This window comes from Poecilia formosa, unplaced genomic scaffold, assembly GCF_000485575.1.
Source record: "Poecilia formosa unplaced genomic scaffold, Poecilia_formosa-5.1.2 Scaffold140, whole genome shotgun sequence".
NCBI lineage: Eukaryota > Metazoa > Chordata > Actinopteri > Cyprinodontiformes > Poeciliidae > Poecilia > Poecilia formosa.
The window spans coordinates 4,507-24,376 of NW_006800079.1; the positions used below are offsets into that span (position 1 = coordinate 4,507).

The 19,870-nt window shown below is 37.3% G+C and overlaps 1 protein-coding gene across 1 annotated transcript in view; it reads left to right on the forward strand.

Moving 5' to 3' along the window:
- Positions 1-494: 494 nt before the first annotated feature.
- Positions 495-19,870, forward strand: part of stxbp5l (syntaxin binding protein 5L) — a gene marked incomplete at its 5' end in the record, with an annotated part of 78,663 nt that continues 59,287 nt past the window's right edge. The window contains 3 exons of the mRNA XM_016676711.1: positions 495-590; positions 5,687-5,787; positions 12,373-12,507. Of these exons, the coding sequence (XP_016532197.1) occupies positions 495-590; positions 5,687-5,787; positions 12,373-12,507 (332 nt within the window). The remainder of the gene's footprint in view (positions 591-5,686; positions 5,788-12,372; positions 12,508-19,870) is intronic.

Sequence of the window (19,870 nt, forward strand, 5' to 3'; positions counted from 1 at the left end):
TTATCAGACTATTGTTTGCCTTGGACTGTTGCAGCCTCATTGGACAATAAAGTCTAAAGAACATCTTTTCTAAGAAATGGAGGAAGGAACACTTTAAACTTTTAAGAAGGTTTAAAATGTGAAATACAGAAAATGGAGGATCAGTTGGCAAACAAAAAGCCTCAAATATGGATAATTCCTGCAAGTTGTTTCCTTAAAGGTAATTATCATCTATAAAATTCAGTTTTTTGCAAACAGCTGTGAGTTTACTGTGAATACAAAAATGTACTGTTTGAAAACAAAACATTGTAAAAAGCCAGAGCAACTTTCAGGAAACGGCATTCTCTCAACACAGCTATGGTGTACCTCCATATGAAAATTTGTTACAATTTACATGTGAAGTGCTTTAATCAGTAAAGCTGATTTTGTCTTTTCTTCTTTTTTTTTTGTGGAAGTGCTGAAACAGGCTTCTGTCATTTCTTAAGCGAATATTACAACATAATAGTCCTTGACTCTTTGGTGCCGTCAGACTGGGCCGACCAGGGGTGGACTGCTACTGTCAACATGAGAGCGGAGCAGCTGTTCTTCAACTTCAGTTCCTCATCAATGAGGTAAGCCTGAATCTGTGAGAATGTATTCAAAAATTTATGATTTTTAGTCATTTTTTCTTACAAACATATGATACAAGCCGTGAGTCCTATTTGTCTTATCCATAAACCTCAAGGTGTGTGTGGACAGTATTCATTTTGTTGGCACACAAACGTGAGCAGAATACTTCAGGTGGGTTTGGTGTGAAACCTTATTAGAGAGCCTGAAAAAAGCATAATTTAGAAAAATGCTTCATTTGAAAGGAAATGTTGGTAATATTCGTTGATGAATAATAGCAATCCCTTTCACCACTGAGTTTCTGTTTTGCACAGCACTAGCATGAGTTTTTTTTTTGTTGTTTTTTTTCTTTTTACCATGCTGCATGAACAGATTCAAAATTTTGAATGTGACGCATCAGGTTCTTCAGTTGCCATTGAGTCTTTGGAGCCATAGTTTGACAGACGTATCTGGAATGTAAAATAAAAACGTCCTTGCTCTAAGCCAAGTTTATGCAGACGACATTTTAAGTGATAATTCATGAAACTGTTCTACAGATGAGCTGGTGTGGGATGATACATTCTACTGAGCTTGGTTTTGTTTTTGCAAAGCGCTGTTGCAATGTTATGAATGATGATGCGTTTTTCTTACAACTTATTTTCTTTTCTAGAAAAGGGCGTGGTGTACTAGCAGTAGATTCTTTAAATCCTTTAAGTTTAATGTTTCTTGGTTGTCCATCAGGCCACCACCTAAAACTTGTTGTGCTCCCCAGGAAACACCTGAACCATTTTTGCTTTGTTATCCAACTAAAAGTGTTTAAACACCACATGCATCAGTAGACAGTCATCCTGCCGTCGGTTCATAGCTGTTCTTCCATTTGGACCACTTTTGATGAACCTCATCCACTGCAGACTGGGAACACCACTTAAACACTGATGTTATAGAACGACTCTGATTCGTTCTTCTTCCAATCACAGTTTTGTACTCAAGCGTATATCCACCCCAGCAGGAGCAGGAATAAAGAGATAAATAGTGTTACTCACTTGCCTTGTGGGTAGTCACATTGTTATGCCAGATCTGTGTACAATGAACTAGCCTTCAAAAGAATCATATTGACAAACATTTGCTCAAAAGCAGAACAATCTGCCGTAAGCTCGTTAAGGACAATTCTTGTTCAGTAACAATCAGATTCTGGTTTGTACGTAAAATGTATCTCTATTTTTTTCTGCTTTTTCATTCTGCTGTAATCTTCACCCTTTCTTTATAGAGGGTATATTTTGCCTTCTCCTTCATCACTCACTGGCCTGCTTGTGATGCGTCTGTGGCAAATTGAAATGGATGGTAAAAGAAGAGAGAGTAGTTTGTGTGCTCTCTGACAGGTAGTGACTTTGGATGTGGGTGTGACATTGCGTGTGAAAATCTAAGCACTCAAGTCTGTGGAGAAGAGCAACGGAGCACGTCTTGTTGAAACAATGCACATAGACCAGCATTTTGGTCTCAGGTGGATTTAAGAAATGCTACCATATACACAAACTTTCCTTACCATGCTGTGTCATACTGTTTCCTTCCACCCAACTTTCTGTTAGGATAGAGCACACTGTGACCTTTAGAAGCTCTCTCTCAATCCATGAAGTCAGCCGTTTGACACAAGATGGTGTAGGCCATCATAAATACACATACAGTATATATAAGCTGTATAGTTTTCTGGTTTTGCTGCTCATTATAATATTGCTGTAAGCATACATGCACCATCCATGTAGCTGCTCACCTTTCTTTTTGTTGCCATCACAATAATTACACACTGGCAGTCAGGTAGATTGTGCCCTGTCAGCTGCTCATGTTCTTGTTCTCCTGCCTGACATATTTTCTTTGTGAGATGGTTTTGCACCTTCTTCAAATCCATACACTCTTGTCTTCTTTGCATAATGTGGTTATGGCTCACAGGAACATTTCAAAGATTAATTCTGAATATACTGATTAAATGTATTGAGACCGGGAATCGCTGAGAATCAATATGTTGGCTAAACATCTAAAAAGGAGTGCATTGAAACTAGAACTCTTTTCCAAAAGTAATTTGGATCATTCCTAATGTCGAACCACATTGCAGGATGTTGATTTGACTGTATGCATTCAAAATTTTCCTAAGAAAAGTACACCTCAAGCAGACCCTCAGCTATGCGGATAATGCCACTCGAAAGACATTTTCTCTCTGAAAGTTTGCACATCCATTTGACAAATCCATTCTGCCGTAATTGGAAATGACTAATTCCTTCAATGCAGAACAGCTTTAATCCAACCCCAGGGGAGCAATTACATGAGATGCAGAAAAGAAAATGAGTCGCTTTGAATGGAAAGCTGTTGGTAAGGTAAAGTTATACAAACAAGTTAATTTTCTGAACTTGCTAGCATCCAAATCATTCTGTATATAGAAAAAAGGGAAGGCTATTTTCTATAACCTTAGTTGTATTTCACAAAAATCTTTGAAAGAACTATGAACACCAGGAAAAAACAAAGTAAACAGTCAGGAGGGAAAGACGTTCAGTACTGTAGTAGTACTTGTATTTTTGGAGGATAGGTGTAAATAATCTTCTTAAAAACAATTTTAACAAGTTATTGTTAAACTTCTTTTCTGCTTCCCATACAATAATGGATTTGGAGAATCAGTGGGATATGTCACCAATGTGGAAATCAGTTGGAAGCAGTCCATGCAACATTACAGTCCTTAATCCTGTGATTAGGTTTGTAATCTAAAGCTAATTCTCCCTGGGCTCCAGTCTTTACGGCGATGCTCTGCAGGCACAGCCTCAGTGGGAATTCAACTGTAATCTCAATTTTCTTCAAATGTTGGGCTGACACCAGTGTTTTCTCCAGTATGATGTGTCATTTCACTTCTTTGCTTAGTGCAGATCCTGTAAATATTTGCTGGCCTAATTGCATTTTTCTTTTTTTTTACTCTTGAATGCAGTGGAGTCAAACAAATCCATGCCAGCTCCCAAAGGGAAATTTTTATTGTAATTGCAAATATAATATACATGATTAGAAGAAACAGGACAAGGAAACTGGATTGTGCATTTCCTCTGTAGAATTAAAAAGGAAATTAATGCAGAGTGGTATTACCTCCAACGTTCTTGATGTAGCAGAGCTGAAGGATGTGGCAGGTATTGCGGTCCATTATGCTGAGCAGCTTGGACACCACTCTTATTTATATAACCAGAACTACAGGTTGTGGGGGAGTACCAATGACAAAGCAAGCTGTTTTTGTCTGTTTGTTCTGTTTCTTTGAGCAACGATGCAGACCCAAAAGATTAGGGGTAAAAAATAAAAATAAAAATAAAAATCTCTCTACCGGGGACTGATAAGAGATGAGTTATAAAAAATAAAATAAAATAAAAGAAGACTCTGCTCTTTGCCTTCATGCTTCATATCTTGGCGATAACGTTTTCTTTTAAGATCAAATATGTGTTTTGATTCTTTTCATTCCCTCTAAAATGTGACTGACTGCAAAGTCATTTGAGTATTTCTGTAGCTGAAAGAACTCAAAGTTGTGCTGGATATCTTATTTCTGTGGTCTGAGGAGAAACTGTTGCATATGCGGTGCTGCTGTTTTCTCATTTGCACAACTTTTGGACACCACAAACTGTGATCTGTCAGAAAAACAATAATCTAGATGTTCTGGAGATACTAGCTGCATTATTTGGATCTTTTCTCATTGCAGGTTATATATATTATCTTAAAAAACACTAGAGTCACTGATCTTTAAATGTGCTGCACATTTCCTTAGTGTTACTTTTAGCATCCTGTAGCAGTCTTTTTTTGTTTGTTTGTTTTGAAAGGTGAGTGTGAATGAATTAACTATCATATAAAGCTAAACACCAACAACCTAAGCATGAGCTCTTGAAGCACAGTTTCTTTGTTTCATGTGAAAAATTTCAAAAGGAAAATTCTGGGAACCGTTTTTGCAAAACGAAATTTGGACAACACTGAGCTAGTAACAGTTACTGCTGGGTGTCATGCCATGCTCCATTATAGGGTTGGAGCTTGGAGCTGTGAATGACATCCAAAAAAATGTTAAAATTTGTTCCAGTTCCAGGTTTAAAGGCTGTCAGGATTTTCTGATATGATGTTTACTACCTGAGAAGAGAGCACTAAGTGATGATTTACTGTGATGCAAATCTAAATTAAAGGGGAATCTGTTTTTTTTTGTTTGTTTGTTTTTTACATTGTGGTAACCAGGAGTTTTTTATTGCTTTGTAGCTTTATTACATTTTGAGATCACAATCTTAGTGAATCATTAGTGTTTATGCAAAATTATCTTTTTGCATGTTTTTGCATTTCCATCTGATCTCTAATGCTTCTAGAAACAGTCCAAATGCTAAACATAAGGTATGCACCATCATAGTATCTATGGAGCCACAAACACTCATGTTGGCTACCTCTGCCAGCTATCAATCTGTCTCATCAGTTTTCTTTAGGTGGTCAGCGGAGCAAAGTTCAAACAGGGACCCTCAAATCCAGGGCTTGAGGTCCGGCTTTCTGCAGCTTTTAGATGCGCCCCTGGTTCAGCTTTCTTAAATCAAATGGCTTAATTAGCTCCTCAGTATGCAGTCAAGTTCTCCAGAGTCCTGCTAATGACCTCATTATAGGACTCAGGTTTGTTGAAGCTGAGACCCATCTAGAAGCTGTAAGACCCCTGGATTCTAGATTCCTGTACTTTTACAGGTTTTGGAGTTGTTTAGAAGTAACCCCAAGAGACCAACAATCAGATACCAACTCAAGGTTGCATAGATACTCAACCTGGGTTGGAGCAATCAAATGGATACATATTTAACAATGGTGAACGTTTAGATGGCTGGTAGTTACTGACACAGCATTGCATCCCATAAATACAAACATTTCCAGCTTTAGCTTAAATCTTTAAACTGGGCTAAACATCATGTCCATCTGACATCCTTTCACCTTGAGGATTTCTTCACTTTTCCACTTATATCAAAGTAGCATTGTGTCTACTACAATTATTGGAATTATTACTCATAATGACTAACAGAACCTCACTTCAAGCAAACCAAATTCTTTCATAAGTCAAATTTCTTTTCTGCTAAAATGTCTTCTCTTTTTCTTTCAGGGGGCGCTGGTCACAGCCTGTGCAGACGACACACTACACCTGTGGAATCTGCGCCAGAGACGACCGGCAGTCTTGCATTCACTCAAATTCAACAGAGAGAGGTACGCAAAAATTCAGCTGGATTGACAGACACCTGATCTGCACACACAGATACCAACACTGAGTGAACACACACGCCACACCTTACACTTTGTGAAAAAGGAACGTACCTGTCTGAGTAATTCAGTCCAGTGGCCAAAGACTTCTTCTGATCTGACTCCCATTACACAGCTGACCTGTCCGTACCCATCATGCTGTACCAGAAGATTATTCTACCAGTCTTGCTGCTGTGGCCAAATGAATGATTTTAGGTTTGACTCTATGAGAGATATGGCCCATACAGGTATGGTAGTGACAAAACCCCAGAGTTGTTTTTGCATTTTAACCCTGGAACCACATGAAACCATTTTTACCTGAGTGCTGCACACTGCCTTCATGTAGGAGAGATTGTAGAGCAAAAACCAAACAAAAAAATATATATTGGTAATGGCAGCCTGGTCATTCTGTGCATGGTGGTGCATGACTTCAATTTGATTTATTATTAAGGGTCAAATGTGCAACTTTGTAAACGTGGTGGTTCTGCCAGGGATTTTTTTTCGCTGTGTGATGGAACTGAGTGGCTTTCTCCTCCTACAGAGGAGCAAAGTTTTGCCCTAAAGTTCCTGTAAGAGTTTATTTCAGATGCTGTTATGCCTGATATCTCTGCAGGGTCATGAGGGTAATAGAGAGAGGATGTTGCTGCTGTGTTACTTTTACCCAAGATATAAGGTTACACATGTAATGCTAAAATACAAAACCATTGCAGAATCCTTACAGATTAGTCAAAACGATCAAAACCTTTTTATGATTTAAATTTAAAGAAGGCATACAAGTAAAGCTTTTACTGTGACCTACTTTGTTTGTCTTTAAATAACTTTGGTTTTTCTTCATCTGAGATGAAGTTTCTAAAACCTGCTCACCTTGCATCTAAAGCAAACGTGTCTTTCAAGATTTAAATGTCAAACCTCCTCTCACCTTCTGAATATGAAGTATCCTCTCATGTGAAAGTCAATATGCACGGGATTTAATCCCTGATTTTTTTTTTTATGAGTCAGTCAATTTATAGCAGCTTAATGTGAGCACTCTCCGCCTTCACCTTACGGTAGCAGCCTGGTCTCTGTTCCCACTGTTAAACATTAACTCAATTCTCTTTTCATAATCTTTTATCATCCAAGGTTTTCATCTACAAACATAAAATTAACCCACTTGAAACTACAAAACATCCAACAGCCTCCAATTATCAAGCTGTTCTCATTGTTTTGTGTAAGCGTTTTACGGTCTCCTAAATATCATAATAGGACGGCACAATAAAAATAAAAACTGTTCAGCCTGTCGTTTAGTCCATGGAGGGTCTGGTTTAGGTCTTCTTGGGTGAATATCAACTCTGATCCTAAAGGCCACACTACCCTAGGTGTCAAATTGACATTGACCAATTTGTGATAATCCATGATCTTATTTGAAAGTTCTTTACTCAAAAATTTGGTAGAAGTTTATATAAATTAGATTTATTGGAAAGAAAAGTGTGGAATTGGTGGCAATGCTTTGCAGGGAAGCTGAGGTGAAAAACAGAATTAATTGGTAACTTTATGCTACAGCCTTCACAACCAGTAAAACCACAAGGAGCTTAAAAGTAAAAGTAAAGACTTAGAAGGAGAAGGATAACGGGGAAGAAAATGTGTAGATGGTGAGGAAACGGCTTTGGACGTACCGACACCGGAGCATTGTTGGAGGATGACCGGTGAAGCAGCAAAAAGATTACAGGGTAGTCTTGATCTGGTGAAAGAGGAACCGATGAAATGGGTTATGAAACATGTTTACTTAACCAAGCTAAAAAAGCAACTCAGTTATGCAGGAAAATGTTGGTGATAACATTCTGGGATAGTGCAGCTTTTATGCACTAATGTTGTTGTTTTTTTCTGACTTTTTTCAGTTCCAGAGACCTTTTGATGTCTTTGAAATGCTGCTGTATGTCCTTGTGTCAGAGGAAAGGACATTTAATGAAAATGGTGCTGAATTTGTCGAACAGTGGATGCAATTTTTTTTTCAACAGAGTGCAGGGTCACAAAGTCACTGTGGGTGTTGAATTTCTTTCAGCAAAGAAATCTGCTCTCAAAATCCAATAACTCTTAACAGCAGTTTGCTGATTATTGGAATTATTTTAAAATAGGTGACCTTTAGAAAGATGTGCTGCAAAAATTTTTTAGCATTGAGCAAAGAAAATGAATGGCCAACATATTCAGTGGGTTTTTTTTCCCAGTGTTTTTTGTACTTATTTGTGGCTTTTTTTATTTTTATTTTACCAAATTCCCAACCTGGACACACAACAGAATATGTTATAGGTCAACAGAGAACAAAATATGAAACTTTTTCATTCTGAAAGTCAACCAACTTTCTCACTGAGTAGTTCTCTCCTGGATAGACACATCCATTTTCAGTTCATGATGCCACTTTCATGATGCTCTTGAAGACTGAGACTGTGTTGAGAGTCAAAGTCATCACTGACTCTGCCAACAGTGCTTACAGGGGTGCAATGGTTCATGTTTTCATACCTAACCGTCATGGTCCATAAATTACCCAAGCATATCTGAATTTTCTATCTTTGATAGATTGTCTAAATCTATCTTCATACCTTCATACCTTATTATGAAGGTAGAGAAATAACATTTCTAAAGTTCTCAACAATAACAGCGATGCAAAAATAACTCATAATGATGACATGCATTATGAGTTATTTTTGTGATTAGCAGTCCACAAACTTTTTCTGGCACTACAGCATAATATGTGGAAGTATGGCAAGCCATTGCATCATATATTTTTTTCAATTTCCAATGCTAAATAGGTAGCATATCTCTGTTATTAGATCATAAGGAAAAACCTATAATTTGGTCTATGCTTTTTTTTCTGTTCTACAAAAACATCACATTAAAATTGAGGTAATCAATATTTGTGTGTACTATGACACCTCTATTTGAAAGGTAACCGGGGCATGGCTTTTTAGGAAGTACAGTACAAGGAAGCTGGTCAGAGTTAATGGGAAGATGACTTGAGCCAAATAATCAGCGATCCTTCAGGAAAACATGTTATTGGCTACAAAAATTTGAAACTTGGTCAGAGAATAACCTTCCATGAAGATAATGGCAAGTCCAGATTAAAAGATGAATGGCGAGGATCTGCTTTAATTTGTGAAAAACAATTTAGGGATCATCTGTGTAGATATGTAATACATATAAGCTACCTTCTCTAATACAGTGGTAAATATTTTCTGAAGTGATTTCCATCAAATCAGACGTCTTTGACCTGGCTCTGGTGCAAAATGGTAGGAGGCAGAGCCACTTGCTCACAGCGGAGGTGCACTGAATCACCATCTAAGACAAAAGAAGGGAAAAGGCATCATGAGTCACCCACTAGAGGCAGAGCAGCGCCTCTCCAGTTAGCTCTGTGTCTCTGGGCTGAACCTCTGACAATTAGCACCCTAGCACCCTACTGGGACCCAAAACAATAATGTCTGAAGAATTGTTTTGTGACAACTGTCTGCCAGCAGCTTGTGCCTGGCAATCTCCAGTGACTGGCATGCTGCTGTCAAAAAAAAAAAAGAAAACGCAACTGAGCACAATCCACACAAAATTGACTTTTGCAATACATGACACACAGGACAGTTTCTATTGTGTTCCTCTCGGCAAAAATGAGCTGTTTTAGCTGATGTAGTCATCATCATGGCACATGTCTGTTGGTTAATGATACAGTAAGTCTTTGTGGGATTCCTTTAGCAGTTGTCACAAGTCACGCAGAGCAGATGGCAAGGTTGCCAATTCCCTGGGTGATGCAACCAAACCACTTAATCTCTACATCTGTTTACTCCATTAAGGGTATTTGCTTCTCAACTGGTCTCACAGAGCCTAGTCAAAAGGCAGCTGTCTTCTTTGGTTGTTATTAACCCAGTTGTGGTACCTTGTTCCTCTACTTTGTGTCTTTTACTAGCACAAGTGAGTTGCTTGATATTTTGGATTATTATCTTACTGAAAGTTTCAGTGATGACCCATTTTCAGTTTTCTTCAAGATAACACCATTTTTTTTTTAACTTAAAATCTATTCTAACAAAATGTCCAAGTTTGTTGGAAGAGACGCATCATCACATCTCTCCCACAGTACTTTACAATGACCAACTGCCACTTTTTCACATGTACCTTGAGTGTGTGTTAATGAAACCTTCAGCCTTTAGTGTGTTTTCTGATATACCAGCGTATTAGAAAAACAGATCATTATGTAATACTAAATATATGAAAAATTCAGGTTTGATTTCTCAGAAATTGTGTGTATATGTCTATGCTAGTACAATAAAACATTTTGGAGGTGTTACACAGTGAGGACAACATTGTAGGAGAGTTAATGATCTATGTGGTTAACTATAGGATGTAGTGAACAGAGCCAACAAGGCCTCACCTGAACCCACAGCCAAGGTGAGAACCATAGAAATGTTATTTATATTAATATTGTTCCCATTCCAAGGTAAATGCCTGTTTATTTGCCACGTTAGAAACAGTAAAGTTTAAAAGTCTTGATACTTTTGGAAGTGTCCCCTCTGGCTTGTTTTTATGTAACAGGATTACTCAAAATAATTCAAGAACACCATGAAAAATCTTTTTAAAGTAAGTAAGAAATTTGTATTTTCTAGAAGGCATAAGATTGTCTAATCCTCTGTTTTGTAAAAGGAAATTCTGCTCCCCCCCCCTGCCAGTTCTGATATTGTCATCACCTTAAGCTCCTAAAATCCTTATTGAATTGTCTGCCATCTCATTTGTCTTTTATCAAATAATCCGACTGCTCACAGGGTGAGTGGATGTTGGGCTGAAGCCCAATGAGCATCCCTCCCACCCCCTTTCTGCTACCACACGCACGTACACACACACACACACACACACACACTCCACCCCTAGGCTTCTGTAAAGTAATCAGCATAGACATGTATAACCGTCTGCTGATCTTTTTTTATATGGGGAAGATGATACAACTCATTGGCAGAATAACTGTTTTATCAACTCTGTTTGATAAACATAGTAATCAAAAACATAAGCAACAAAGGCCTGTGTCTGAGTTTATATGATCCCAATAGAATGTATATGGAAGTCATGATGCAAAACCCATGACTGCAGGTTTCCAAATTATCATAGACCACTGGGATCCATTATAACTGACTGAGGGCAATTGTCAAAGTAAACATGGGGAGGAAAGTTCTGGCCTTTGCAAAATCCTATATTTCCAAACTCCATCCTCATGGTGAAACATGTTGACGGCATCATGCTGTTGGAATATCGATGCTTCTTTTTAATGGGGACAGGTAAGCTGGTGAGAGCCAGAGGGAAGATATATGAAAGAAGAAAGATAACCTGTTGGAGGCTGTGAAATACTTAAACCCGGGTGACGGTTCACACTTACTTCACCTATGGAGCCACAGCTACATTAGTGATTGTTATAAGAGCTAAACCCATTGAAATGGTCAAATATTTGTGAAGTCTATTTCTTTTTAAATCTAAAACTAAACTCTTTGAGAAAATTACTTGTGGAGCAGTTGGTGTCTCTGAAATGAAGAGTAACATACAATTTTAACAAATGCATGTAGAGAGGTGCATGTAACGTATAAATGTTGAAAGACTGTACTGCTTTTATGGCATAAGACATCCTCAGTAGGAGTGACAACATATAGAGGAGGAAAAGCAGCGTCTGGCAATGAAACTTGTATTCTAAATAAAACCTTGATACAGAATGACTCATGGTTTGGCTTGTGGAAATGAGTCATCGTAAGATGTGTTTGAATGATATAGATAAAGTTAAGTTTAACTTTTTTTTAAATTCAGTAGTTGTTTCTTTGATTAAATAGACCTAGAGGTTTGGCAACTTTTTTTTGTTTGTTTGTTTTGTTCCTTTGTTCAAGCTTGTAGCTTTGAGCTCCAGAATTGTGCATCCTTGACTGAAATCAGGAAATTTGAGGGGGGGAAAAAAAGCATGGAAGACAAAAACTGCCAGCACAAGGTCACTGAAAAGGCAGGTGAAAGATACCATTTAATGATGTCCAGCTGGAAATGTCAAACTCTGGCATCAGTGTAGCATACACCAGGACTAAAGTAGTGAATTGAGAAGTCTCCAGCTCAAGTCTGAGTTCGTTTAGTGCAGATCAGCTAACATGTTGTACAGACAAAAGACACTTGTACTGCATTTGTACTTTCACAGAATTCAGCAACAGTTCCTTCCCAGATGGTCTTTGTAGAAAATGTGCTCAGTCACTTCTTTTGTTTTTAATCCAACAAAAAACTAAACAGATTTTTAATTGCATGGTTTTTTTTAATGGTTTTTAAAAAATGTTTAATCTACTTTGAAAATAATGAAAGTGATAATAATTTACCTTTAAAGGCTGATTTGTTTAATTTAGTTTTTATTTGAAAGGAAATGGGTTAAACTTGCTTTTTTGTGGGTTCTTATAGATGTAATTACAATAAAGACCAACAAAACTGGACCAGTAAAAACTACTGTCAGTCATGTTATTGACTTACAGACTTTTACCCTTCTGTCTGATTTTCTGACCCTTGGTCAATGTCCCACCCTTTGTTCCCCAGGATCACCTTTTGCCACCTGCCCTTTCAGAGTAAATGGCTGTACGTGGGGACGGAGCGTGGAAACACACACATCGTCAACATTGAGTCTTTTATTTTGTCTGGATATGTCATCATGTGGAACAAGGCCATAGAACTGTAAGTATCAAGCGTTTCAAACACCACCGTTAACGGTGATAACATTGTTATTATGGTGTCAGCAGAGATTTTTTAATTGTTAGGATAATGATACATGTGGAGCTGGAGACAGTAATGGTTAAGGTGGTTTGTTGGTTGCTAAGTATTGATTGTAAATGACAATATTTTTGCTTTTGGCTTTAAAAAAAAAACAGGCAGCCATTCAAGACCTTTAAATTTAGCTAAATTGCTGTTGAGCATCTTGTGACATAAAATTACTTTTTAAAATTAGGAGCTGTTACTGGTGACTGCATACTGGGCAGTTAAGTGACCACACAGAGTTATGAAAATAATTATTAAAAATAGCAGTTATAATATTAACCTCTTTTTCTAACTCATCTCACTTTACATATCTCATACACCCACAGAATAAGTACACCATGAATATACAAACCAGCCTAAAGTGCACTCATTATTAAGTACATTTTTCTTAAACTAATATTTAATAATCTTGTGAGTCATCGTTACTTAAAATGCAAGGGTTTACTCATCTGACATTTACTTTTGTTTGTGTACGGCTGGCTGTGCAGACTGGCAGCCTACATGCAGTAAGCTGCAGATTGACAACTAAAAGCACAAGAAAACAACTGGCGCTCAGTTGCATTGTACGCCCATTTTTTTCTTGGCTTCACCCACCTATGTGCCACTCTTCTGGTGTTACCCTGACAAGTCACCCTGCCGCAGTGTCAGTCATAAGTCTTTTTACAAACCATGTTGTATGTCAGCCCAAACTAAAGTGAGCAGTTTTAACACTGATGTGTTTGTGTGGGAGGCCTGACTGCCAATCAGTTTGCAGGGCTGGGGTGTTAGACGCCGAGTGTTGTTAATCTGTTCTTTTGTAGATCTGGAAGAAACAAAGCAAAAATAATTTCTTTTCAAACAGTTCAAGTTTGTGGTTGGATGACTGACCCCATCAGGATTTTCTGTCCCTGGCCATAATTAAGTCGAGTCAAGTTTATTTGTATAGTACAAAACATTTTATTTTTAATTCAGATATATGTATTAAGAAACCTTGAACCATTATCTTAATGCTTTATGATTATGCACAACTTTGCATTATTAAAAAAAAATCAGTTAAAAAAATTATGTTTATGGTTGTAATATGATGTGAAAAAGTTCAAGGTGTGCAATTACTTATTTTGCAATAAGTAATTGCAAAATTACTTATTGCAAAATAAGTAATTTTGCAATACTTTGGTGGTTTAAAAAAAACTTTAAACCACCAGCTATCAAAATACTCAGTAAGGCGTTGTTCAACTGTGGGGATGCAAACATATTTAACGATTATGGACACATCATAAATAAATAAAAACCCAAAGACAGTTTTTAAAGAACAACAGATTTGACAATGTCACTAGTTTGTTTATTGTTCCTCATGAGGCAGCAGGGCATTCATCCACCTCAGTGGAGAATCATTTTCTCTTTATTAAACATAAACTAATCTATTCTATATTTTACATTTCCCAGCACTTTCTAAGCTAGAGTTCATGAGAAGTATAACCAGAAGATAATCATTCTTCTCCTATCAGTATACAGAGGGACTTGGGAAATTCATTGTTTGTAATGGAACGCTTTCCACAAAACATGAATAAGGATGAGCCAGGGCTTTGTTTTTTTTCAACTGTGGATCATTTAGTGAGCAGGAGAGAAATTGTTCAGACTTTTTCAAATAAGTGTGAGTAACATGTACATGTTACTCACACTTTTGTGTGTTGTCTGTGCGCTCGGAGTGTTTGTTTGTGTAACACCCGTTCACAGATGGATTAATTTAATTCAAACTGAAGTGTGCACTCTTGAAAAGAGTCTGTTATAGCAACAATCCAACAGGGACTGCGGCGCCAAAATGGGAGGACCTGGCTCTCATTGAAATTCAAATAGCTTTGCAACATATTTAATGCCCAATTTCATCTCCAGGAAATTCGTTCCAAAATGAGATGTAAAAAATTAGATGCAGGGAGGAATGGGAGAACACAGCAGCCCACTCGGCTACATGTTATAGATCCTAATAATAAGTGGAATTGTGTTTACGCCTTGCATTGTGTAATCAACACTGGCATGTCTAGCTTTGTGCTGCAAGGATAGTGAAAACAAACAATAGGCTTTCAGCAACTTCCTGATGCTGTAATAAAGAGAAAGAAAGTGGTCATGCCACATAAAATATAATTCATGTCAGGTTGAGGGTGTAGAAAGATTACTGTCTTGACTGGGTTTTTAAAGATAAAGCGTCAAATCATGCACTTTGCAAAGGTCTAAGTACATTTCTTTTTGCATCAATTCTTATGAAAAAGTATGATGTCTGTCATTTTTTTCTGTGATGTTTTGAGTTGAGTTTAATGGTTATTATTCTACCACGACTTCCTGCACAGTGACTGTCTAACGCTATTCTTTTTACAAAATCCCTCTCAATCTAAATAAATCAAAACATCTATAACCATAAACAGTGTTTTCCTCTAAAATAAATGATCTATTTTCAGCCATTTCATCCAAATCTGAATGCTTTAGATATACGTCACATGCTGGGCAACCTGAAGCGAAGCCTTCTCACATGGGATATAAAATAAATATATGTGGTTGTGTGAATGTATTGTGTTCTTGACATGTTTGCTGCTGACTATTTCCTGCCCTGTCTAGCTCCCTTTCAGCTGTCATTTTGATTATTTACCCTCATCTAACCATGATTGGTTGCCATGGTTCCGCCGGACCTGGTGGAGATAAACATGTCCTTGCATGACATTTGTTTGAAAATAATTGAATACTTACAATATCTATTTAAATCCACTCCTTTCCTCTCACTTTCCAGCATGTGCTGGGGCATGCTTTATTTCCATTTTTTGATTCCCAAGGCCACAAAATGCTGCATTGTTTAACAGTTGCTGGTTTCTTTGGCAACACCATTTCTCAACAGACACTGGGACACCAGCAGCGTTCTTAAAAGCTTTTAGGAGGACTGATATGGTAATCTGTTCATTAGACAAAGCCATCTGGACAAATTTAGTTCTTACACAATACATTGCCAGAAATTAAATCAAAATTTTAAATTTTTATGTTAATTTATTCTATTTAAGGCTTCTGGCTATGCAGTACGACGAGTCAGAAGGCTGGCTGGTTAAACAAGGTGTCAAAAAGTATAAACGGACATTTCTGTGGTTAAGAATCAGTCAGTAAGTCAGTCAGTAAATTAATTTAAATTTATTTGAAGAGAACATTTTATTCAAATGAGTGTAAGACATGAGTTTTGTATGTATTATAAAGATACTGACATCCTATTCGCACACATGGAATCACCAAGTTAAGCACATTTGAAACAAAAATCAAAAAAGTAAAATACTAGACAAGTTGTGACAACACAATAAAATGAAACATGGAAATGTGAAAACAAAAACATTAAAAAGACCAAACTAAATGTAAAATAACCATTACAAAATAGATCATAATATTTAACTTGTAAAGGCTGATAAATAATAAGTTATTTATCAGCTAAAAAATTTATTATTTATTATGCTATTAATTGAGCATATAAGGCTCAATTAAAAACGTAACTAATATATGTTAAAGTTCATCTATAATACAGTAGCTTCATTAGCTGGTTGTTTCATGTTTTTTTATATATCTTTAACTAGGGGATTTTAGAGATTATTTTTAATTGGGTACATGGAGGAATTATTGTGGCCTTAGATCCTCTCCACTTCTGAAAACAAACATAACAAAACAATTACAAATTAATGTTGGAGCTTAGCAATACTGTCTCATGCTGAAATTAAATGAGTGTTGACAACCAAAGCCACTATGTAACATTTAATTGTTTTCATTAATTTATGTGATAAACTTTAGCTGGGAAAAAAAGGAAAATCACTCCTGTGTATGTTGAGGTACCATCACATCATGGCCTTCAGTTTATGTTATGATTTTTCATACAATAAACCGCTACTCTTTTCCTACGCTTTGAACCATGCGGCTTATAGCCCGGTGCGGCTTTTCTGTGATTTTTTTTCTTCAACCGCCAGGGGGCGCATGAGCAGGAAGTGAATCATTGGAAGTCAACATTGGAAATCAAAGAAGAGAGTGCTGATTTTCATTTAGAACAAGCACATGCTAGGATCGGGCACAACGATGTTTTCAAACTCATACCCCCCTCATCATGGGAACAACACGAAGAAGTTCATATGATGCCGCTTTTAAGTTGAAGGCTATCGATCTGGCAGTACAGGAGGGGAAATAGAGCCACTGCATGTAAGTTTGGCGTGAACGAACCCATGGTTCGGCGTTGGCAATGTAAGGCTGCGTCCTTAATAGCAGATTTATTAAGGACGCAGCCCTCCGCTTTGCAGCCCTCTGCTGCATCCTTGTGGAAAACCGAGAGCAGCGGAGATACCACAGGCTTATAGCCCAGTGCGGCTTTAGATATGTAGTTTAAACTTTGTGGGTGTAGCTTATAGTGAGGTGCGCTCTATAGTCTGGAAAATACGGTACCCCTCCCATTGTCAAGGCACTCCACAGGGTGCCGTCAGATGAGACAATTCCTGTAATAAACAGCAATAGTTGGTTGCAGGGCCCAATTATATATTAAGTAGTGACAAAGTGTTATACATATAAAAATATATTAATTTAAGAAATAAAAAAGGAAAATTTTAAGAAAAAGGGTGAAAAATTAAAAAAGTGAAATGAAAGGAGGACACTCGCAGAACTAAAAACCTGTAAAACGAATGCTTGTTGTTACTCTGAAATCATAAATTGTGACTTCTAAATCAGAATTGCCAACCTGAACAACTCCTGAAGTCTGAGGTTTGGTTTGGACAGTTAGCAGACCTTGAACTGCCTAAGTTATGTAGGTAAGATGAACAAAAACAACACTTGTTCACTTATTCTTCAAATGGCCCCAATGCCAGCAAACTCTGCAAGTGAGCAGAGAGATTACCTTTTACAAAGATGTTTGTTTTGTTCCTGTATGACAGACACTTGCTGAGCTAGCAAACTGAAGAGTAGCAAAAATATCTGTTATAAAGCATTTCTACTGTCTCAGTGTCCTCTTATCAGATGAAGTGGGCCAGTATGCTTTGACTTAAAAGTGTTTTTCAAAGTAAGTTATTTGCTTGTATCACTTACAGTAATTAGCCTGAATGCTGACCACAACAATTAGCAAATCCCATTGGTTTTCTCACGTACAGCTGCACCATGGCTGAGGCAGAAGTGACAGTCTGAATGCACTAAGGGAGATGAACAGGGGCAAGTGTGATGGATACTAAATGGAAGCAGGTGTGGGGGTAAAAATGCAGAACAATGGAAACAAAGTCAGTAACAGAGCAAACAAAGTTAAAACACCAAAGGAACTAAGCACAAACTATGAGGACTATTTCAGTCCCCCAGATTGAGAAGATTCCCCTTAAATGTCTACATTTAAAACTCCATGATCACATCAGGATTCACACACACCTACATGATTAAAGACTCTTGTCTGTTAGAGCCAAATCAACATGTTTTTAAAGAAATTCTCAACCTTTTAGCCTGTTGTTTATCCTCTTCATAGTTGTATTCAGCAAGCATTTTTTCATAAATCTAATCTTTTTTTTTTTTATCTTTTGGCTTATTATCTGCTGCTTTACTTTTGTACAAATTTCAAAGCTTGGCCTTGGCAGTTGTCGGAAAAAACTTAATCACAAAGTCACTAATTTCTTGGCAACCCACCTGAAATTCTCATATCCGACTCTTCAGTGTGAAGGCTTTCAGCAGCCAAAGAGCACAGCCTTCTGTATACAAAAGCAAGCATTAGTCCTGAGTCATGGCCATGGAAAATCCAATAAGTACAGAGAACATTTTTTCCTCTGCGTCAATATTTTTTCATAAATAAACTCTAAGATAACTTTGTATCATCAGTTGACCCTAATGGATGTCTATCTGTGAGCAGGTAGTTATGGCAGGTGATTTACTTAGCCTTTATGAAAAGGTGTAGATCAGTATATAGTAAGTATTTCAATTTATGTGTTTTTGTTGTGGAGCACTTGTGTAGTGGGATTATGAGCAAATAGTTAATTTAATGTAAACTCAGTACTTTTCCTCTTAAGGCCTTGGAAGTTTGTCAGAGATTGTTGGTGAAAAACAATATGAAGACTAAATAACTGATAGAACTGAGATAAAATTGTGGAGAAAGCAGAAAAAAAATCCATAGAGATTTTCTAACTATCATCAGAAAGATTGAATAGGTCTATGGTAAGAGATGGTCATTCACCTACACTGGTGAGCATTAATCAAAGAAGCAGCCAAATGGTCGGTTACTCTGAAGGACCGTTTCAACAGACTGGGTAGATTTGTTGACGGGTAAACCAAGTACTTGCATTTTAAAGATCTCACCTTTATGTAAAATTCATAAGCAAAAAGCTGCTGTTGAAAGGCTATAAAAAGACCCAGTTGCAGCTCTCCACAAGCAATGAGGGGCTCGTGAAAATCATGTGAAAGAAGGTTCTCTGATCAGAAAAGGCTAAAACGGACCGTCATCTAACATCTACAGCTCTTTGTTTGGTGGAAAACCAACATTTTAGCCTACCCTGAACGCGCCATCTGCACTGTGAAACATGGCGGTGTCGGCGCAGTATTATAGGTTTGCTTTTTTAGCAGGGACAGACAAGCTGCTCAGAGTAGATGGGGATTTGTGTGGAGCTGAACAAAGAGAAATCCTGGGAGAAAACCTGTTAGATGCAGCAAAAAAAGAGACTTGACTGGGTTGAGGTTCACCTACCAGCAGGACAGTAATACTAAACATGCAGCTAAAGTCGTGACATTGTTTGTTTCCTGATGCTCTCCAAAATCTTCTGAGGCCTTTGCACATTAGCTTTAGCTTTTTATACATACAGGTCACTCTTTGCTGCTAAACAGGGCTGAATACACATGCACCAATCCATTTTCTTTAAGTTTTTTTGTTGTAAAATATCGACTATGTTCCTTCCACTTTACAACTACATGCTTGTTAATGTTGGTCACTCACATTAGATCCCAATAAAATACTCTAATATATCTGATTGTAATGTAACAATATGGGAAAAAGCCAAAGGTCTCCTTATACGCTTGCAAGGAAATGTACGTTTAGTTAATTATGCAAAGTGCCCCAATTTAGATCAGTGTATAAAGTGGTACAATTATTATTAGGTTAAATATACCAAATCTTGGTGCATCATTTTTGTATTTCAGACAGTATAATGGGAACCAGAACATAGGTGTAAATGGTTCCTAGATTGCATGTCACTGTGCAGCTTTCATTGGCACGTAATAAAAAGAAATGCACTCTGGAAAGCACATTACATGTATTACTGCACAAAAGGGTAATTTACTAAAT